General features: G+C 54.1%; 2 protein-coding genes across 7 annotated transcripts; one reads left to right on the forward strand and one right to left on the reverse strand.

Moving 5' to 3' along the window:
• Positions 1 to 13: 13 nt before the first annotated feature.
• Positions 14 to 6,529, reverse strand: RABEP2 (rabaptin, RAB GTPase binding effector protein 2). 2 transcript variants are annotated; one of them, XM_031028810.2, is made up of 4 exons: positions 5,902 to 6,518; positions 5,229 to 5,438; positions 735 to 892; positions 14 to 268 (listed from the first exon to the last, which is right to left on the reverse strand). In XM_031028810.2, the coding sequence occupies exons 1-4, from the start codon at positions 5,960 to 5,962 to the stop codon at positions 263 to 265; spliced, it is 435 nt and encodes a 144-aa protein (XP_030884670.1). In that variant the 5' UTR covers positions 5,963 to 6,518; the 3' UTR covers positions 14 to 262. The 2 variants fall into 2 exon arrangements, with proteins under 2 accessions (XP_030884670.1, XP_030884669.1); XM_031028809.2 differs by having other exon boundaries at positions 14 to 892; positions 5,902 to 6,529.
• A 3,551-nt stretch (positions 6,530 to 10,080) lies between these two features.
• CD19 (CD19 molecule) lies at positions 10,081 to 15,923 on the forward strand. 5 transcript variants are annotated; one of them, XM_081819784.1, is made up of 15 exons: positions 10,083 to 10,209; positions 10,449 to 10,703; positions 11,021 to 11,224; positions 11,354 to 11,647; positions 12,680 to 12,790; positions 13,059 to 13,107; positions 13,391 to 13,479; positions 13,911 to 14,024; positions 14,157 to 14,258; positions 14,342 to 14,410; positions 14,516 to 14,575; positions 14,675 to 14,731; positions 15,278 to 15,370; positions 15,472 to 15,579; positions 15,743 to 15,923. In XM_081819784.1, exons 1-14 carry the CDS (start codon positions 10,122 to 10,124, stop codon positions 15,567 to 15,569), a joined length of 1,683 nt encoding a protein of 560 aa, XP_081675910.1. In that variant the 5' UTR covers positions 10,083 to 10,121; the 3' UTR covers positions 15,570 to 15,579; positions 15,743 to 15,923. The 5 variants fall into 5 exon arrangements, 4 of the variants coding, with proteins under 4 accessions (XP_081675910.1, XP_006734031.2, XP_081675911.1 ...); XM_006733968.3 differs by having other exon boundaries at positions 14,519 to 14,575; XM_081819785.1 differs by having other exon boundaries at positions 12,683 to 12,790.
• The last annotated feature ends 1,858 nt before the right edge of the window (positions 15,924 to 17,781 follow it).

The raw sequence follows: 17,781 nt of genomic DNA on the forward strand, positions 1-17,781 counted from the left end.
CCCCCCCCCCCATGGAACTGCTCCCTAGGATCGCTGGGAATGCAAGCATCAGCCTCTGCTGGGAAGCTGTGGGTTGCAAGCCTCCTTTCTTGGGCTCCTATTTTGATCTTTGTCTTTCTACCCAGGCCGTCTTCCCGAGCCTCAGTTTCCTCCTGCGTGCAATGCGGGAAGCACCTACCCTACCTCACAAGGCTGCTGTGAGGATCAAATGAGGTAATGACGTGAACTTGCTTCGAAAGATGGAGTTTGGCAAATCAGCTCCCTACCACTGTCGGGGACACCAATAATAAAGGGGGCGATAAGACACAGACATTAGGAACAAGAATTTCAGAACCAGGCTACCTAGATGTTTTAATCCCTACTCTGCTTTTTTCTGTGCAATAACCTGGGGAGATTTCCTGAACTTCTCGGAACCTCACCTTACTCATCTGTGAAATGGGTCTGATGGGGAAAGACTGGAGAGCCAGAATCCGTCAAGCCGTGTTCTCCGTGCCTAGTGCATGAGTGCTGTCCTCCCTCCCCCCCGCATCATCTCCTTCGTTTTGGAGGCAAACAAACCCAGCCATCCTGCCAGTAAGTGACAGAGCTGGGACCCGGCTGCGTACAGAGCTAGTACGAGCCACACCTAGCATTATCGTCGGGTGCCCTGCTCCCAGTGATCTGGGAATGGGACGCCAACACTCCCTCTGCCCCACGGCCACCCTGGCTGCCTCAACATCTTTCCAAACCCCAACCTTTTCCATCTGCTTCTCCAAGGAGTCCAGGGGGTGAGCCCGGGACAGCAGCTGCTTCAGGCGCCCCAGCTCCCGCTCCTTCTCCTCGAAGTCCCGCTGCTGCTGCAGCCGCTCCTGCTTCAGGGAAGTGATCTGGGCCTCGTAGCTGCTGATGGAGTCTGCGGAGGCAGGAAGGGCCGAGGAGAGGGAGGGTCAGGCGCTGGCCCTACCTGGGCGTGGAGGGGGGCTCGCTACCGTCGCCGCTCTCGGTGAGGCAGCTGACCAGAGCGACGGAGACAGCGGGCTCTGTGGGGAGATGGCCCTGGGCTGCAAAGCGGGGACACTAACGACGACCCCACTGGGTTGTTGGCAAACGAGACGACATCTGCAAGGTGTTCAGCCCTCCAGCCGGTACGTAATAAACGCTGAAGGTACGATCTCTATTCCTGCTGATATGTACCAGGAACAAGCAGCCTCCGATAATACAGTAAATTTTTACTCTGGACCAGAGTCCGAGCTGGGCTCTGGAAATAGAGAATGAATCAAACACCAACGCTGACACCAGAAGCCCACGTTCTGATGGGGAAGGCAGCTGTGGAAACAGTTACAAAGCCGCGGGAGAACAGCCCCAAGAGGACCATTCCTGGGCTTGTGGGTCCCAGAGGAAGGAGCTCTTCGCTCTGCCCGCCTGGCCGCGAGGTGAGGGAGGAGACAAAGGACAGACGGAGTCACGGGACAAGCGCAAGGAAAGGCTCAGAGGTGGGAAAGCGGCCGCTGTATCTGGGGCAGGGTGGGCACGTGCTGCAAGGGCTGGAGTGAAGGTGCCCGAGGACAGATGCTGCAAAGGGGGCACACAGTGGCAGTGGACACCTCCCGAGGCCGAGAATGCCACACCAAGGAGTTTGGAATTTATCCTACAGGTCAGTGGGAGGTGGGGGGAATGCTGGGTGGAACAGGGCCACTTTTTCCTTAAAGATTTTTTTTGTTTTTGAGAGAGAGAGAGTGTGCATGTGCAAGTCAGGGGTGGTGGAGAGGGAGAGAGAGAGTCTTAAGCAGGCTCTACGCCCAGCACAGAGCCTGACAAGGGGCTTGACACAGGGCTCAATCTCACAGTCCTGAGCTCATGACCTAGCTGAAGTCAAGAGTCAGACGCTTAACTGACTGAGCCACCCAGGCGCCCCTTAAAGTTTTTTTTTTTTTAAAGATTTTATTTATTTGACAGAGAGAGACACAGCAAGAGAGGGAACACGAGGAGGGGGAGTGGGACAGGGAGAAGCAGGCTTCCCGCGGAGCAGGGAGCCCGATGTGGGGCTCGATCCCAGAGCAGGGAGCCCGACGTGGGGCTCGATCCCAGGACCCTGGGATCATGACCCGAGCTGAAGGCAGACGCTTAACAACTGAGCCACCCAGGCGCCCCCAATTTTTTTTTTTTTAATTTTAAGGTTTTAAGTAATCTCTACACCCAACGTGGGGCTCAAACTCACAACCCCGAGATCAAGAGTCACATGCTCTACCGACTGAGACTTCTAGGCTCCCCAACAGTTTTTATTTGCATAGTTATTTAACATGTACTAACATTAGAACTAAAGGTTCTCTTTCTAGATGGCCTGGGTTCAATCTTCTGCTTTCTAGCTGTATGACCTCGGGCAAGTTATCTAACCTCTCTGGGCCTCAGAGCTTCCCCTGCAAAATGTAAACAGATCCTAATTCCTACCTCACGGAGACTGTTACGAAGATTAAATACTCATAAACTGGGGCGCCTGGCTGGCTCTGTCGGAAAAACATGCAGCTCTTGATCTCGGGGTTGTGAGTTTGAGTCCTATGTTGGGTGTAGAGATTACTTAAATGAATAAAACTTAAATAAATACTCATAATTTATTTAACTCTGACTTTAACTCAGAGCCTGGCACAAAGTAAGTGCTCAATAAATGTTAACTACTGGGGCGCCTGGGTGGCACAGTTGGTTGAGCATCCGGCTTTTGGTTTCAGCTCAGGTCATGATCTCAGGGTCGTGAGGTCAAGCACTGTGTGTGGCTCTGCGCTCAGCGCAGAGTCTGCTTGAGATTCTCCTTCTGCCCTGCCCCCACCCCCTGCTCTCTCTCTCAAATAAATAAATAGAAATAAACATTGAGGGGCGCCTGGGTGGCCGAGTCGGTTAAGCATCTGCCTTCGGCTCAGGTCATGATCCCAGGGTCCTGGGATCAAGCCCCGCATCGGGCTCCCTGCTCAGCAGGGAGTCTGCTTCTCCCTCTCCCTCTGTGCTCTCTCTTGCTCTCGCTCTCTCAAATAAATAAAATCTTAAGATAAATAAATAAATAAATGTTGACTCTTATTATGACTACAGGTATGCTCCGCATTTCGAAAGCTCACATTACACCACTTCGTTTTTATTTATTATTATTTTTTTAATGTATGTTTTTCTTTCCTTTTTTTTTAAGATTTTATTTATTTATTTGACAGAGAGAGAGAGACAGCGAGAGAGGGAACACAAGCAGGGGGAGCGGGAGAGGGAGAAGCAGGCTTCCCGCGGAGCAGGGAGCCTGATGTGGGGCTCGAACCCAGGACCCTGGGACCATGACCTGAGCCGAAGGCAGATGCTTAACGACTGAGCCACCCAGGGGCCCTCACCACTTCGCGTTTACAAAAATCCGACATTGGTACGTGTTTTTATTAACTAAAAGAAACCAAAGAGTATTTTTCACTTTTACCAAAAAAATGGCAAGAAGTGAAAACAGTGCTGGGCGCTTGTTTTGAAGAGAGCCCTCAGAGAGGCAGCGCGCACCCTGAGCAGCCGCAGGGGCCCCGCCAGCTCCTCCTCGGAGCGCACTACACGCAGCCGCTCGGCATCCCAGAGCTGGACTGTGCGAGCATCTGTGCGTGATCTCCGTACACCTTGTGCACACATTACCAAAACGTGTCGTAAGGTATCAGAAAAGCCTAAGAGGGGTTAGTTTTTGGGTCTGGGAACACTCAAAATTTTTTTCATATAGGCCGCCTGGGTGGCTCAGTCATTAAGCGACTGCCTTCGGCTCAGGTCATGATCCTGGAGTCCCGGGATCGAGTCCCGCATCGGGCTCCCTGCTCGGTGGGAAGCCCGCTTCTCCCTCTGACCCTGCCCCCCTCATGTTCTCTCTCTCTCTCTCAAATGAATAAAATCTTTAAAAAATTTTTTTAAATAAAAATTTTTCCATATAAATTAATGGTAATTGTGCCTTCATTTTACATGCTATTTTGGTTTAGAAAATTTTCACAGGAACGCTCGACTTTTGGATGATGGGGGAAACCTATTGTTATTTAGGACACACTTAAGTTTCTCTTACACGATAGGAAGTTTCTTTTCTTTATTATTATTTTTTAAAGTTTATTTATTTAAGTAGTCCCTACACCCAACGTGGGGCTCAAACTCACAACCCTGAGATCAAGAGTTGCATGTTCTACCAACTGAGCCAGGCAAGCGCCCCGAAGTTCCTTCTAAAATAAATGTTTATGAGTTTTTAAAAAATGGATCTATTTATTGATTTATTTTTAAGCGGGGAGGGGGAGAGGGGGAGAGAGAATCTTAAGCAGGCTCCATACCCAGCGTGGTGCCCAATGTGGGGCTCGATCTTACGACCCTGAGATCATGACCTGAGCCGAAATCAAGAGTCGGACGCTTAACTGACTGAGCCATCCAGGCGCCCCAGCCCCCCAGTTGGGTCTATTTAAATAACAAATACTAAGTAGATAACAGAGTAAATTGTACGAGGAGACAACCATGGGGCACAGGTGGTATGTGGATGCCTGAAATGTGGGAAATACAGCCCCAGAGAAGTCTGGAGCCAGCAGTGGTTGTTAGAAAAGGAAATGACACAGTGAGATGGGAATTTTAGGACGTTCACTCTGGAAGCCAATGTCAAGGCCAGGCCTGCGAGAAGGCTGGGGCACAGTCCAGGGGAGTTGTCACTCTAGCAGGGGCCACGGAAGCAGAGGGTTAGGACGGGGCTGCAAGCTACTTCAGAGACTCTGGCCTCTGACTGGAGAAGGGGGAAATAAGAGCAGAGCCTGGGGGATCTGGGGGGCGGGGAGCTGGTGCATCTCAAGGACCGAGGATGGAAGAGAGATCTGAACATGTATGGGGCAGTGCCAATGTCGGGGTGCTTGGGGAAGGAAGGAAACCAGAGGGTTAGACTCATGGAGATTGAGGCTTACATGAGGCTGGTTCCAGAAACTGAAAAGTTACTCATCTTTCAGGGTTGATCAGTCATCAGTGAGGGACAAGAAATGACACGGGGCAAGGGAACAGGTAGAAGCTCGGAGCTAAACTTAGCTGGAACTCACAGAGCTGCTTCGAGCACGGGAAGCACCTCTATGCAAATCAGAAAAGGGCACCCCTTCCTCTGGACCCTGAGGCCTGCCCTGAGCTAGGAGCCCTGCTAACCTAGCCCACAGCCTATCTGTGCCCCCTGGCCCCTTGCTTGTCATGCACTTCCCTCTTATGGGGCCGCCCGGGGAGTCTGGGAAGAGTCTCTGCCTCACCTTTCAGGATGGCCTGCAGTGAAGCCACCTCCTCTTGGCACTGCCGCTGCACTGCAGCCACGGCCTCGGCCTTCGTGCTCTCGCTCACCTCCGCCACGGCCTTCATGGTCTCCATTTCTGCCAGGGCGCCTGCCAGCTCAGCCCGCAGCTGGCCGAGCTCCTCTGACTCGGCCTCACCCTTCGCCCCTTCCTGGGGCTGGGGGTCCAGGGCTGTGGGGGACGGGGATCAACCTCTTTTCCCATCACTCCCGGGCCCGCTGTACCCGAGACCATCAAATCTACAAGTCCTGCAACCTAGTACAGCTGCCACGAGCCTCGTACCTTCACCTGGCCCCGCCCCGCTCACCTGGCCCCGCCTCCTTCTCACCTCGCTATGCCACGTGCGGCCTGGAGCCCCGCCTTCCCCCATCTTTTCCCAGACTAGACCCTCCCTTCCAATGGTCCCGCCCCTTCCCTCACTGGACCACCTCTCACCTGCCACTGGCCCTACCCCTCGACCGCCGGACCACGCCCCCTCCCCCGGTGGCCGCAGGCCCCGCCCCCTCGCTCCAGACGGCATGGCCCCGCCCCTTTCTCCAGTCTCCCCCTCACCACCCCCCCATCCGCCGGCTCCGAGCTCGGCCCCGCCTCCGGCTCTGCCGCCCCTCGCGTGCATGGACGCGCCTTCACGTACCGGCCCCTGGCCGCCGTCGCCGGCCATCCTCGCCCGCGGCCGCCGGCGCAGCTGCCGCCATCGCCTCCGCGCAAACGGCGGGTTCCAGCACTCCCTGGTGACGGCGCTCACCTCTTCCGGGTCCCCTCGGCTGTTTCCGGATCCGCTCGGCTGTTTCCGGACCGGCCCCGGGCTCGAGGCCCCGGCCGGAGTTGGGGACTGATTGCCGAGCCCGGGCCGAAGATTTCCGAGTCCGAGTCCGAGTCCGAGCCCGGCCGCGGGCCCACGCCCCGCCCCTCCCCGCCTTCTTTCCTGGGCAGCGCTGTTCGAGAAGGACGCCTGTCCTTCAAACCCTGAAGAAGTTCTTTCATCAAAGGCCTTCTGGCGTTTCCGCGTGACCTTGGAAGGTCTGCTCAAGTTACACCTCCTCCGGGACGCCTGTCGGCCTCAGCCTAAAGGGGGCGAAGCTCTCGCGGTCTCCTCCGTGGTCCCCTGGCCCCCTCCCGCCGGGGCCTGGCTCACATTACAGCGAATTGTGGCCGTGTCTGCCTGCACCTCCGCCCTGGTGGAGCGTCCCTCGGGGCACGGCTGGGTCGGCTTCACTTTTCTGGGCGCAGGAGTCCCGCGTAGTCCGGTGGAGAAGTCAGAAACTTCTGCGTCCCCACCCCCACCTTGATATTCAACCAGTCAGGGTTTGCTGCTAATCCCCCCTCCCCCTCCCCCTCCTCCTCCCCGTGCCTCGCAAATCCCTCCTCTCCTCCCTGGGCCACTGCCCTAAATCGAGGTCTCATTATCTGTGGACTTTCCAACAGGCGACCTGACATCTTCCCTTGGACGGTGACGTGCATCTCAAACTTAAATCCAGAATCTGGGTTCCCGTTCTCCCAAACCCGTTTCTCCCTCTGTGAAGTACATTCCAGCAGTCTTTAAGTCCTGTAAGCTCTACCTCCAAAGGACTGAATATTCCAGAAGGTGTCCCTTTTTCTTTTTCTCCAGCAGTAACACCATCTCTCTCCTGAACTTCTACAACATCTCCTAACTGTTCCCCTGTGGCCCCTTTTGGCTCCTTTAGTTAATTCTCAAAGCAACTAGAGTGATGTTTGCAAAACAGATCATATGTCAGCTTAAAATCTTCTAGTTCAATCCGATTTGGAAATGGGCAAAGGACAGGAATAGACAATGCACTGATGTCACAGATGGCAAATATGTGCACGAAAAGATGTTCACCGTCATCAGCCATTAGGGAAATGCAAATTAAAACCCCAAGGAGATACCACTGCACAAAGCACACCTACCAGAATGGCAGTGATAATACCAAATGCTGGTCGGTGTGTGGGAAAAACTGGATTTCTCTTATATTCCTGATGGTAAATGTAAATGGTATAGCCACTCTGGAACAGAGTATGATTGTTTCTGGGGCACCTGGCTGGCTCAGTTGGAAGAGCACGTGACTCCTCATCTTGGGGTCCTGAGTTCCAGCCCCACCTTGGGTGTAGACATCACTAAAACAAATAAACTTAAAAAAAAAAAAAAAAAATCTGGCCAGGTTAACTCCTGCTTATAAATCCCCAGCAGTTTACTGCTCTCAGTAGCTTACTGCCCTGAGATTTTCTGTGTGAGGCAGAGTTTCTGGAGAAGGAGGTGAAATAATGACTATAAGGCTCTAGTCAACTCTCAGGCTTGGAGTTTATCCTGAGACCCTGGGAGCCTTTGAAGGCTGTTGAGCATGAGAAGCACATGACTATTACCAAGGAAATTCTTTCTGTGTAAAGTGTAGGCAGAAAGCAAAAGAGAAGACAGCCCAGAAAAGAGGCTGTTGAAGTGGTTCTGGTTGGGAAGGGAAGAGTCCAAAAAGAGGAGGAAGTTGATTCTAGAAATATTGAGGATGAAAACTGGGACTAGCCTTGGCGACTGAGTGCATGAGAGGGAAGTGAAGAGAAAGTTTTCTTTTGCTCTTCCGAATTTCCTTCCTTTTGTGGACCTTAAAAGTAAAAGGTACTTTACCAGCAATAACTGGGTTGACTGGGGAATAGCAATTCAGGACAAGCAAGCTACAGCAAAAACTATAGGCTAGCCCAACCAACAAAGGAGAGGAATGTTATTTTAGGGAGAAGGAGGAAGTTGGGAGGGGTTGTTTGGAAGAAAGCCCGTTGGAGAAAAGCAGGAGTTCAGGGTGATGATGGTTTTTCATTGGCTGAGCTGCAGGGGTGGTGGATTTCTTGTAGGAGATGCAATGTACAAATGTACATCTTTTCCTGTTGGGGCCTATAACTGATGACTCTTTCCTGTGGAGGGGTCTTCTGTTGGATAATTGACCCGGCTTCCTGTAATTGAGGTGGTGGTTCAGCGTGAGAGCTCCCCCTTCTGGCCTGGTTTCCCTTTATGAACTTTCACACTTGATACAACAAATATTTATTGAGCACCTGCTAGATACTGGGGAACTAGACCGGAAAGATTCCTGTTGTGGAAGAGCCGGCGAACATTCTGGGGCAGGAAGTAGATGAAAGATTAACAAAGAAACAAGCATATTTGGGAACTGGGCAAATGCTGGGAAGGAAATAAAACGGGTGTGAAATCAAAATACGGGGGGGTGGTCAGGAAAGGCCTCTCTGAGGAAGTAACATTTGAATGGAGGCCTGGGGGATGAAAAGGAGACAGGGGAGCGAAGAGCTGAGGAGGGATCCAGGAGGAAGAGCACAAGTGTGAAGGCTTTGTTTGGAGGAGGGGCAGGGCGGCAAAAAAGGTAGAGAAAATTTGAGGTAGAAAAAAAGCCACCACAGCGTTCTGAGCAGGGGACTGATGTGCGCTAGTCAGGAAACCACCTGTGAGACCGATGGAAAGCTAACGAAGGTGATTGGAGGGATTTTGTTGAATGAAAGGCAAACGGGGTCCTACCACCTCACCCTCTGCATTCCCCAATGCCCCACGCTCCCCCTCCGAGCCACCCCAAACCGACCAAAGGGAAGTGGGGGCCCTGACAGCTGGAGGGTCCCCTGGGGTTTGCCTAAAGCAAACAGGAAGCTGCAGCCCAGCGAGCCCGGGCCTGGGAACTGGCAACTGAGAGAGCAGGTCTCCTGGGTCCCTGGACCCTTTCCCTGAGTGACTACAGAGGGAAAGACAGAGATACACCCACACATGCAGAGAGAGAGAGAGAGAGAGAGAGCTAGAGGAGGAGGAAGGGGGGGCAGAGACTGTGGAGAGGGGAGGGGCAGAAGCACAGATTTCAGAGTCGGGACCCCTGAGTTCTACTGCTTCTTAGTCACCAGCTCACTGTGTGACCTCAGGCAACACCCTGCCCTTTGGGGGCCTCAGTGTCCCCATTTCTAAATGAGTTCCTTCCATAACTAAAGCAGGGGCTTCCTGGGGAAGAAGTGGGACAAGAAGGGGCATTGGTCCCCAGTCATTTCTCGGGACTGCTGTGCACGCACTTCAGGGGCAACCTGGCTTGCGCTCTCGGCCGTTGGCTGATGCTGTCTCTCATTAACTGAGGGCCTACTACGTGCTGGGCCCTGGGCTAAAAGTGCCATACGTATACTGCCCTGTTTAATCTTCATAAACAAGATTTTGAAAGCACTATTATTATCCCCAGTTTACAGAGAGAGAAGCAAAAGCCGAGAAAGATGAAGCCATTTAGCCAAGTGGTGGACATGGAGGATTCAAAGTCAAGTCGGCCAGATCTCAAAGGCTGTGGGATGGGCTGGTTGTACAGAGTGGGAAGAAGGCCCAAGGAATGTGGGTCGAGTGAATGAATGGGGTGTGTGTGCGAAGAGAAATGGGTTTAGAGCCTTGGGTTGAAGGAGGGAGGGGGAGAAGGATGGAGCCCTTAAAATTGGAGCCCACTCAATTCAACAAATATTTATTGGGCGCTCCAGATGCCCCAAGCACTGTCCCAGAGCACGGTGCATGTGGTGTTGAACAAGACCGAGGCTCTGCCTCAAGAGGCTTACATTCCAGTGGGAGGAACAGAAAGTGAACAAGCAGACACACAAACAAGGTCATTTCACACGGTGGTAAGTGTCGGGATGAAAATAAAAGTGTGGCAGGGAGGAGACAAGTTTTGTGGGTCTGGAGGGGTGCACGGAGAAGGGGACTGGAGGCATGACCACCCCTTCCTCCCTAGGGGGACTGCCTACCCGCCTGCCCGCCCCCACAGACGCTCATGGTTCAGTGCCCCCCAGGCCCCCGCCTGCCCCAGCATCCCCTGCGCGGCCAAGCTGGGTGCCCCGGGGAGTCTGGCCGCCATGCCACCTCCTCTCCTTCTCTTCTTCCTCCTCTTCCTCACACCCGAGGGAGTCAGGCCCCACGAAACACTGCTGGTGGAGGCTAAAGGTATGTCCGGAGGGTACAGATGGAAAGAGTTGGGGCTGGAAAACCTGGGTCTGGCTGGGTGCTCTTGGCCAAATCACTTACCCTCTCTGGGCCTTCATTTTGTTATTTGTAAAATTCAGGGAGGGGTTGGAAGGACTCTGAGAGCTCATCCACTCCCAGCTGGTGGGGTCGTTGGGTAATAACCCAGTGTGAGGAATGAAGGGGGCGAAGAGTTCCTCTCCCTCTCTCTCTCTCCTCAGAGGGAGGCAAAGTTGAGCTGCCATGCTTCAAAGGTCCCTCAGATGGTCGTCCTGAGCAGCAGGCCTGGTTTCAGAGGTCTCAGTCAGAGCTGGGCCACAGGTCCCAAGGCCTGGGCATCCAGAAGGGGTCCCTGGGCGTCCAGCTGTTCGTCTTCAACGTCTCTGACCAGATGGGGGGCTTCTACCTGTGCCAGCTGGGGCCCCCTTCCGAGCAGGCGTGGCAGTCTGGCTGGACAGTCAGCGTGGAAGGCAGTGGTGAGGTCTGGGCCGGGGCAGGGAGGGGTGGATGAGAAGAGGGTGGACATCCGGCCGCTAAAACAGATTTGGAGGGAGGGGCTCGGGGGGCTGAGGGACAAGCACGCAGCTAGTTCTAGGTGGCTCCTCAGAACTCCGGTGGCTTCATGACTTCAGCACTTGAGCTATTCTTTCACTCTCTTCTCTCTCTGAGTTGTCATTTCTCTCTCTCTCTGTCTCTCTCTCTGGGTCTTTGTCTCTGTCTCTGCTTTTCTGGGTCTCTGTATCTCTCTGCCTCTCCTGGATGTGTCTGTATCTGGTTCTGGGTCTCTTCCTAGGGGAGCTGTTCCGGTGGAATGCTTCGGCCCTAAATGACTCAGGCTGTGGGCTGGGGAACAGGTCCTCACAGGGCTCCAAGCCCTCTTCTGGTTACCCCACAAGCTCCCAGCTGTATGTTTGGGCCAAAGACCACCCTGAGATCTGGGAGATAGACCCTGAATGTGCCCCACCCAGGGGCAGTCTGAACCAGAGCCTCAACCAAGGTAAGGTGTTGGGGAGATGCCAGGAAGTGGGGGTTCCAGGGATGGGGGATGGTGATTGGGAACTGGAGGGTTTGCAGGGAGGAGACCCCAAGGATTACACTTTCCTAGCCTTGGCTCTCCTTGCCCCAGACCTCACCGTGGCCCCTGGCTCCACATTCTGGCTGCCCTGTGAGGTGCCCCCTGCCTCCGTGGCCAGAGGCCCCATCTCCTGGACCCACGTGCGCCCTAAGAAGCATAACATCTCCTTGCTGAGCTTAAACCTGAGGGAGGATGACCCAGGCAGAGAGATGTGGGTCCTGGGCACCCTCAGGGGAGGGGCTGTTCTGTTGCTGTCCCAGGCCACAGTTCGAGATGCTGGCATCTATCGTTGTTACCACGGCAACGTGACCATCAAGATGCAGCTGAAGGTCATTGCCGAGTCAGGTAGAGTTTCTCCCAATTGTGGGGCATCTGTGTGGGGGCTACTGGGAAGAATTGGGGGCCAGTCAACCTTGGCTCCCCCAAACTGAGAGCTAGTACCAGACTCTTCCTGCACCCCAGCTTCTATACTGACCACTGACTCCACCTCTGTCCTCCCTTGTTTCCAAATCACTACTTTTCTGGGTCTTCTCCTACCACTGGTTGCTCCTTCCCATCCGCTTTGGAAGGGTCTTCCTCCCCCACTCCTCACTGTTGGAGCTCTGAGGCCTCGTCTTATCTCATCAGCACTTTCTCTTGTCCTTGTCCACACTCTCTTCCTGTTTGACCTCCTTTACTCTCATGGCTCCTTAGGCCAGCATGCCTTAGTGACTCAATTCCAGGCTCCGTACACCTCACCCCCAGCCATTTCCTGTCATTTGATGCCCCCGCAGGCTCAAAATATACAAAATCAAACTCAACATCTTCCCCAAGCGTAGTCTTTTGGGTGTCTCTGTGTTAGTGAAGGACCTGCCCACGGGCCGAAGCCAGGAACCTGGATATCCTTCCTTTTCCTCACCCATCCATCCATCAAACTGGTCACAGTGCTCTGCCCCTTCTGTCTCCCTTAATACAATCGTCCCATGCTACCCTAAGCACAGTTCTCAACCTCAACCTCAAATTTCACTCCACACTTCACTCCAGTACATTGCTGCTTCCCACCTCTAAGTTCACCTTGTGAACTTGACTCTGACCTTCACTTTTGAACATGACTGTCCTTAATTGCAGCAGGAAGCTTATCATCATGCTCCCCTGAATCCTAACGTAGAATCTGACTATAGTCATGGTTTGTTGCATAGATACTGCCCCAGGCCCCAGGTCAGGCTCTGGGGCGCAGTCCCTAACCTCAGAGGAAGGGAGGCCAGCCCTCCTTGTAGCTTATGATTCTCAAGATCTGTGTCTTGTCCATGTTCCCCAGACTTACGGCCCTTTGAGGTCTTGAGGCTGGGAAGCAACACGCCAGTCTGGGGTCCCCGTCTCATAGCTGCTTCTCCCCAGCAGTAAGGTATTGGCTGCTAGAGACTGGTGGCTGGAAAGTCCCTGTTGTGCCATTACTTTATCTGATCTTCTGCCTGGGTTCCCTGGTGAGCTTTCTTCATCTTCGAAGAGGTGAGTCATGTCCCCCAGCCCATCTGCCCAACCTACCCCATCTTCCCCAGGATGGCCCACACTGGCCAGTCTGACAACCACCTTTCTCTCCTCCCATACCTCCCCCACGGACCTCCAGTCCTGCTCCCCACTCCTCTAACCGCCCTCCAAACTTACCGGGCCCCTGGGACTTTGAAGTCCCTTCCCCTCCATTGACCCAAGTGACCTCCCCAGTGCCCCGCCAATCTTCACCCTGCCTCCTCTGATCACGCCCCTTAACTCTCACCAGCCCTGATCCTCAGGAGGAAAAGAAAGCGAATGACCGATCCCACCAGAAGGTAATGACGCGAGAGCCCCCGCAGTCTCCCATCCCTGCACTTTTGCTCAAAGCTTTGCACTTACTGTTTCCTCGGCTCAGCGTGTCATTCCCCACCTCTACCGTTGAAATACTGCCCCAGCTTCAAAGCCCAGCTCCAAAGCTACCTCCCCTTGTGAAGACTCCTTGGAGTGACCCCAGACCCCCTCCGTAGGCTGCGGCAGAACAGAGGAGCTAAATACACGTGACTACGGTTTATCCTCTGAGGGCCAGGTCTCACAGTGCTAACCCCCTTCCTCCGCCAGGTTCTTCAAAGTCACGCCCCCCCCGGGAAGCGGGACCCAGAATCAGTATGGGAACGTGCTCTCCCTTCCCACGCCCTCCTCTGGCACGGGTAGGAGGCACCGCCAGGTCTCGGACTCCGAGCTAGAGCCCCACCCCTTTTTCTCGTCACTCCAATCCCCGGAGCGCCCAGTCTCCCCGAGCTCGGAACTCCGCCTTCAGAAAAAAGAGCCCGCCCCGGGGCGCGGAGTCCCGCCCAGATCCGAGCCCCGCCCCTAGCACCAGAGCCCGCCCCCAGAGTTCATGGCCCCGCCCCCAGGGCGCGGGACCTGAAGTCCCGTTCCGAGAGCCGCACCGCCCCCGAGACCGAGGCCACGCCCCCAGGTGTAGATCCCGCCCCTTCGGCTCAGGGCAAGGGTGGGGGGGCCCAGCCGGGAAGGCCCCCCTGGAGCCGGGAGCTTCCCGTCCCCTGGCCAGCCTCGCAGACCCTTAGCCTTGACCGCCCCCATCTCTTTTGTCCCGCTACAACGCTCCTCCCGCCAGGACGCGCCCTGAGGTGGGCTGCAGGCCTGGGGACCGCCGTGCAGTCTTACGGAAGCCCGCGCAGCGACGTCCCGGAGCCCGGAGCCGCGGGGTCCCGGAGCCCGCCGCCGGCAGGTGATTGATTGTGGGGCTGTGGGGGGGGTTCCTCACGTGAGGGGTGTTGGAGCGGTCTGCGGCTGGAATACTGGACTGGGGCCTGGAGGAAGGGGGCTGTGACTCGGTTCCCACTCACATCCCGAAACCCAGGCCCAGAAGAAGAAGGGGAGGCCTATGAGGAGCCAGACGGTGAGGAGGGCTCCGAGTTCTACGAGAATGACTCCAACCTTGGGCAGGACCAACTCTCCCAGGGTAAGACTGCGCCCCCCCGCGGCTCCCCCACCTTCTCAGCGCTGGGCTGTGGGCCCTCGCTGGATCCTCTCCTTCTCCACCAGATGGCAGCGGCTATGAGAACCCTGAGAATGGGGCCTTGGGTCCTGAGGATGAAGACTCCTTCTCCAGCGGTAATTTGGGGTCCTTGTGGGGCCTCAGAGGCTTGGGAGGACCCAGACGGCCGTGGAGCCCCTACAGGGCAGGAATGGCCCCTGGAGTTCTCTGTTTTCCTGCAGCAGCAGAGTCTTACGAGAATGAGGATGAAGAGCTGGCCCAGCCAGTCACCAGGACAGTAGGTATGTGTGAGGACTGTCACATTAATGTGGGCTGTAGGGTGGGGGGAGTGTATGTGTGAGCTGGAGGCCAGGAGGAATAACTTCCTTTCTCTTCTCTAGACTTCCTGAGCCCCCATGGGTCAGCCTGGGACCCCAGCAGGGAAGCAACCTCTCTTGGTGAGAAATGCTAGGAACCATCCTGCCTTGGGCCTATTGGGTTGACCTGGCTCTCACCTCTGACTCCAGGCTCAACCTCAACCTTGACCTTGACTCTGACCCCAGGTGTAATTCTGGCCTTGGATCGATTCCTAACACTAACCTCAACCCCAATCCTGATCCCAGGATTTACCCCATCCCTAACTATGAACATCAACTCTGATCCCCCTGTGATTCCAGCCTGGATTTTGATCTCTACCTCATGCCAGCCCCCCTACAAACTGCAGCTTTGACCCCAGTTGTCTCTACAGCCTCCTCACGGCTCTGACTTTGACTTTGACTTCTGCCAGTTCTGTTCTTGACAGTGATCATAATCTAACCCACATCTGACCAAACCCTTAACGAGGGTCTTGAATCTGACACCGACCCTAATCTCTCCTTCCTAGTACAGCATGGGTCAAGTCCTCCACCTTCCTCTGCCCCTCAGATTCCCTCTGTGTCTTAGGCTGCACTTCTGTTCCCCAAGTCCAGCGTGGCTCTAGGCCTCCAACTCTCCTGCCCAAGCAGGCTCCCAGTCGTACGAGGATATGAGAGGGATCCTGTATGCAGCCCCCCAGCTCCGCTCCATCCGGGCCCAGCCTGGTCCCAACCATGAGGAAGGTGGGTGCTTCTGCTTCTGTCCCCTGTTGTCCTCTGAGTCTCACCCCCTCCCAGCCTACTTCTGGGTCTAGCTGTATCTTACCCTTCCTGGTGCTAATCAGATGCAGACTCCTATGAGAACATGGATATGGATAATCCCAATGGGCCAGAACCAGCATGGGGAAGAGGAGGCCACATGGGCACCTGGAGCACTAGATGATTCCCTTCAGGTGAGCCGGAAACTGCCTTCTAAGGAAGGGGGAGAAAGAAGGAGATGAGTAGGGGTGGAAGTGATTCTCAGGGAGGGAGAGAGGAAAGGGTTCCCAAGACCTGGTGTTTGGGGAAGGGGGGGGCGGGCTTCTGGAACCTCCCATCACCATTTCTTCTCCATAGCCTGGGCCTCCTTAGGCCCCTGAGATCCATACCTGATTCTGAAATCTGGGACCCTGAGCAGACAGCATCAACCTCTGGAGCGACGTTGCCTCGGATGTGTGTGTGTGTGTGTGTGTGTGTGTGTACCAATGAAACTTTGGCTCCCTTGCACTCCCCCAATAAACTCAATGACTTCTTCCGATCCTTTGATGTAAATGCCCTTGTATGGGAGGGGAAGGGAAGGTGAAGATGCATGTTTTCCATCCCCCTCTCGAATCCAGCAGAGGAGGGAGAGCTGAATCCTGGGTACAAAGGAGGGGCCTTTTCCCTCCAGTGGCTTGGCCTGCCCCTGTCTCCCTCACTTGCCTGCCATGGCCACCGTCCAGTTGTTCAGTGATCGTTGCTTCAGCGGCCATGGGGGCCCAGGGAAGGGGAAGCCGGCCGGGAATGCGTGGTCATCACTGGCCTTTACCGAGCATCTCCTCTGTTCCCACGCCCATCAACCCATTTCATCTCTACAATAACCTCACAAGGTCATCGAGCACTTAGGTGCCAGAATTGTATCTTAAGTATTTATGTCTATTTTACGTATATAGTATATATACATACATACATACATACATATATATAGGTTTATGTATATTAGCTCATTTTATTTTCATAACCAACCCTATTTCAGAGGTGAGAGTCTGAGGCAGAGAAGCTGAGGAACATGCCCAAGGCTCGCCTAGCTGGGGTCAGCGCTCGAACTCTGACGGTCTAATTCCAGAGCCTATACTCAGTCTTGACACTCCCTTTCTGGTTGCAGTTTTGTAGATGGGAAACTGAATGTCAGAGAGGCAAGTGACATGTCTAAGGTCACATGACTGGTGCTTCGCAGCACTAGATGTGAACCCAGAAATCTGGCTGCAGTCCTAGCCGGTGTGCCTACTCTCTGATAAACTACTTCTTTTTCTTCTTTTTTTTTAAGATTTTATTTATTTATTTGAGAAAGCATGAGCAGGGGTGGGGGCTTCAGGGCAGAGGGACAAGCAGATTCCCTGCTGAGCACGGAGCCCAATGCCCGGCTCCATCTCACGACCCTGAGATCGTGAGCTGACCCGAAATCAAGAGTCACTTAACCGACTGAACCACCTAGGCGCCCCTCCAGAATTCCTTTTCTTAATGCACCAGTTCTTTCCTCATAATGTCCCGTTTTTTAGAGCCTCTATTCCTTCTTTATCTCTGAATCTTTAAAACTTAACTTTCTCTGTGTTAACACTATTATTATGTGCCTGGCATCATTCTAATAAGTGCTTTACAGGTAGCATCTCATTTTATCTTTGCAACAATCCTATGAGGGCGGGACGCTAAAATTATTCTCATTTTACAGCTGAGAAGACTGAGTCACAGAGAAATCAAATACTTCGATTGCTAACTGACCTTAGGTAACTTGCTTAAGCTCAATGACCCTCAGTTGTCCCAATTATAAAACAGCATTAGGGAGGGGGCATGGTGTGGTTACTATTATCTGTACAACGGGTTGGATTTTCCCGTGGTGGTGTCATTGTGGAAGGTTTTTTGACCTCTTTGTGTTTCTCCTGCCTACAGGAGTCCCCTGGGCCCCACTGCCATCCCTGGGGGCCAGCTTGCCACAGTCTTACAGGCAACACAGGTTTCTTACCATTTTATTCATGAGTGAGTATCTCAGAGCAGGTGTTCATACCAGAGGTTTGGTTGGAATCCGAGCCCATACTTTGGTGAACCTTGGGTTCACCTGCAGTGACTTTTCCCATGCACTCCCTGTTGGGTGGCTTGCTTCCATACTGCATCCCAGGGCCTGTGGATGGATTTTTTTTCTCTGTCTCCTGCGCCCAGAACAGACAGCCCATTCTCAGCTCCTAGCTTTGTGCAGGGTGCTCAGTTTCAGTTCTGTGCTGTTCCTGGGACCTCAGTTTGACCTCTGTCCCCATGTGGGGCTTAAAACCCCAATTCTCGGGGGGGTTCCTGGGCCAGTCGTTAAGCATATGCCTTCAGCTCAGGTCATGATCCCAGGGTCCTGGGATCTGGCTCTGCATGGG

The sequence above is a fragment of the Leptonychotes weddellii genome, chromosome 5, assembly GCF_054177405.1.
Source record: "Leptonychotes weddellii isolate Sample4059 chromosome 5, ASM5417740v2, whole genome shotgun sequence".
NCBI lineage: Eukaryota > Metazoa > Chordata > Mammalia > Carnivora > Phocidae > Leptonychotes > Leptonychotes weddellii.

Excerpts from the sequence above, each read along its gene's own strand:
- RABEP2 (XM_031028809.2), bottom strand. The coding sequence starts at position 5,962 with ATGGCGGCAGCTGCGCCGGCGGCCGCGGGCGAGGATGGCCGGCGACGG. Across the intron at positions 5,439-5,901 it reads GCGACGGCGGCCAGGGGCCG|CCCTGGACCCCCAGCCCCAG; the intron begins GTACGTGAAGGC and ends CGTCCCCCACAG. Across the intron at positions 893-5,228 it reads ACTGCAGGCCATCCTGAAAG|ACTCCATCAGCAGCTACGAG; the intron begins GTGAGGCAGAGA and ends CTGCCTCCGCAG.
- CD19 (XM_081819784.1), top strand. The coding sequence starts at position 10,122 with ATGCCACCTCCTCTCCTTCTCTTCTTCCTCCTCTTCCTCACACCCGAG. Across the intron at positions 11,648-12,679 it reads GAAGGTCATTGCCGAGTCAG|CAGTAAGGTATTGGCTGCTA; the intron begins GTAGAGTTTCTC and ends GCTTCTCCCCAG. Across the intron at positions 13,480-13,910 it reads CACGCCCTCCTCTGGCACGG|GACGCGCCCTGAGGTGGGCT; the intron begins GTAGGAGGCACC and ends TCCTCCCGCCAG.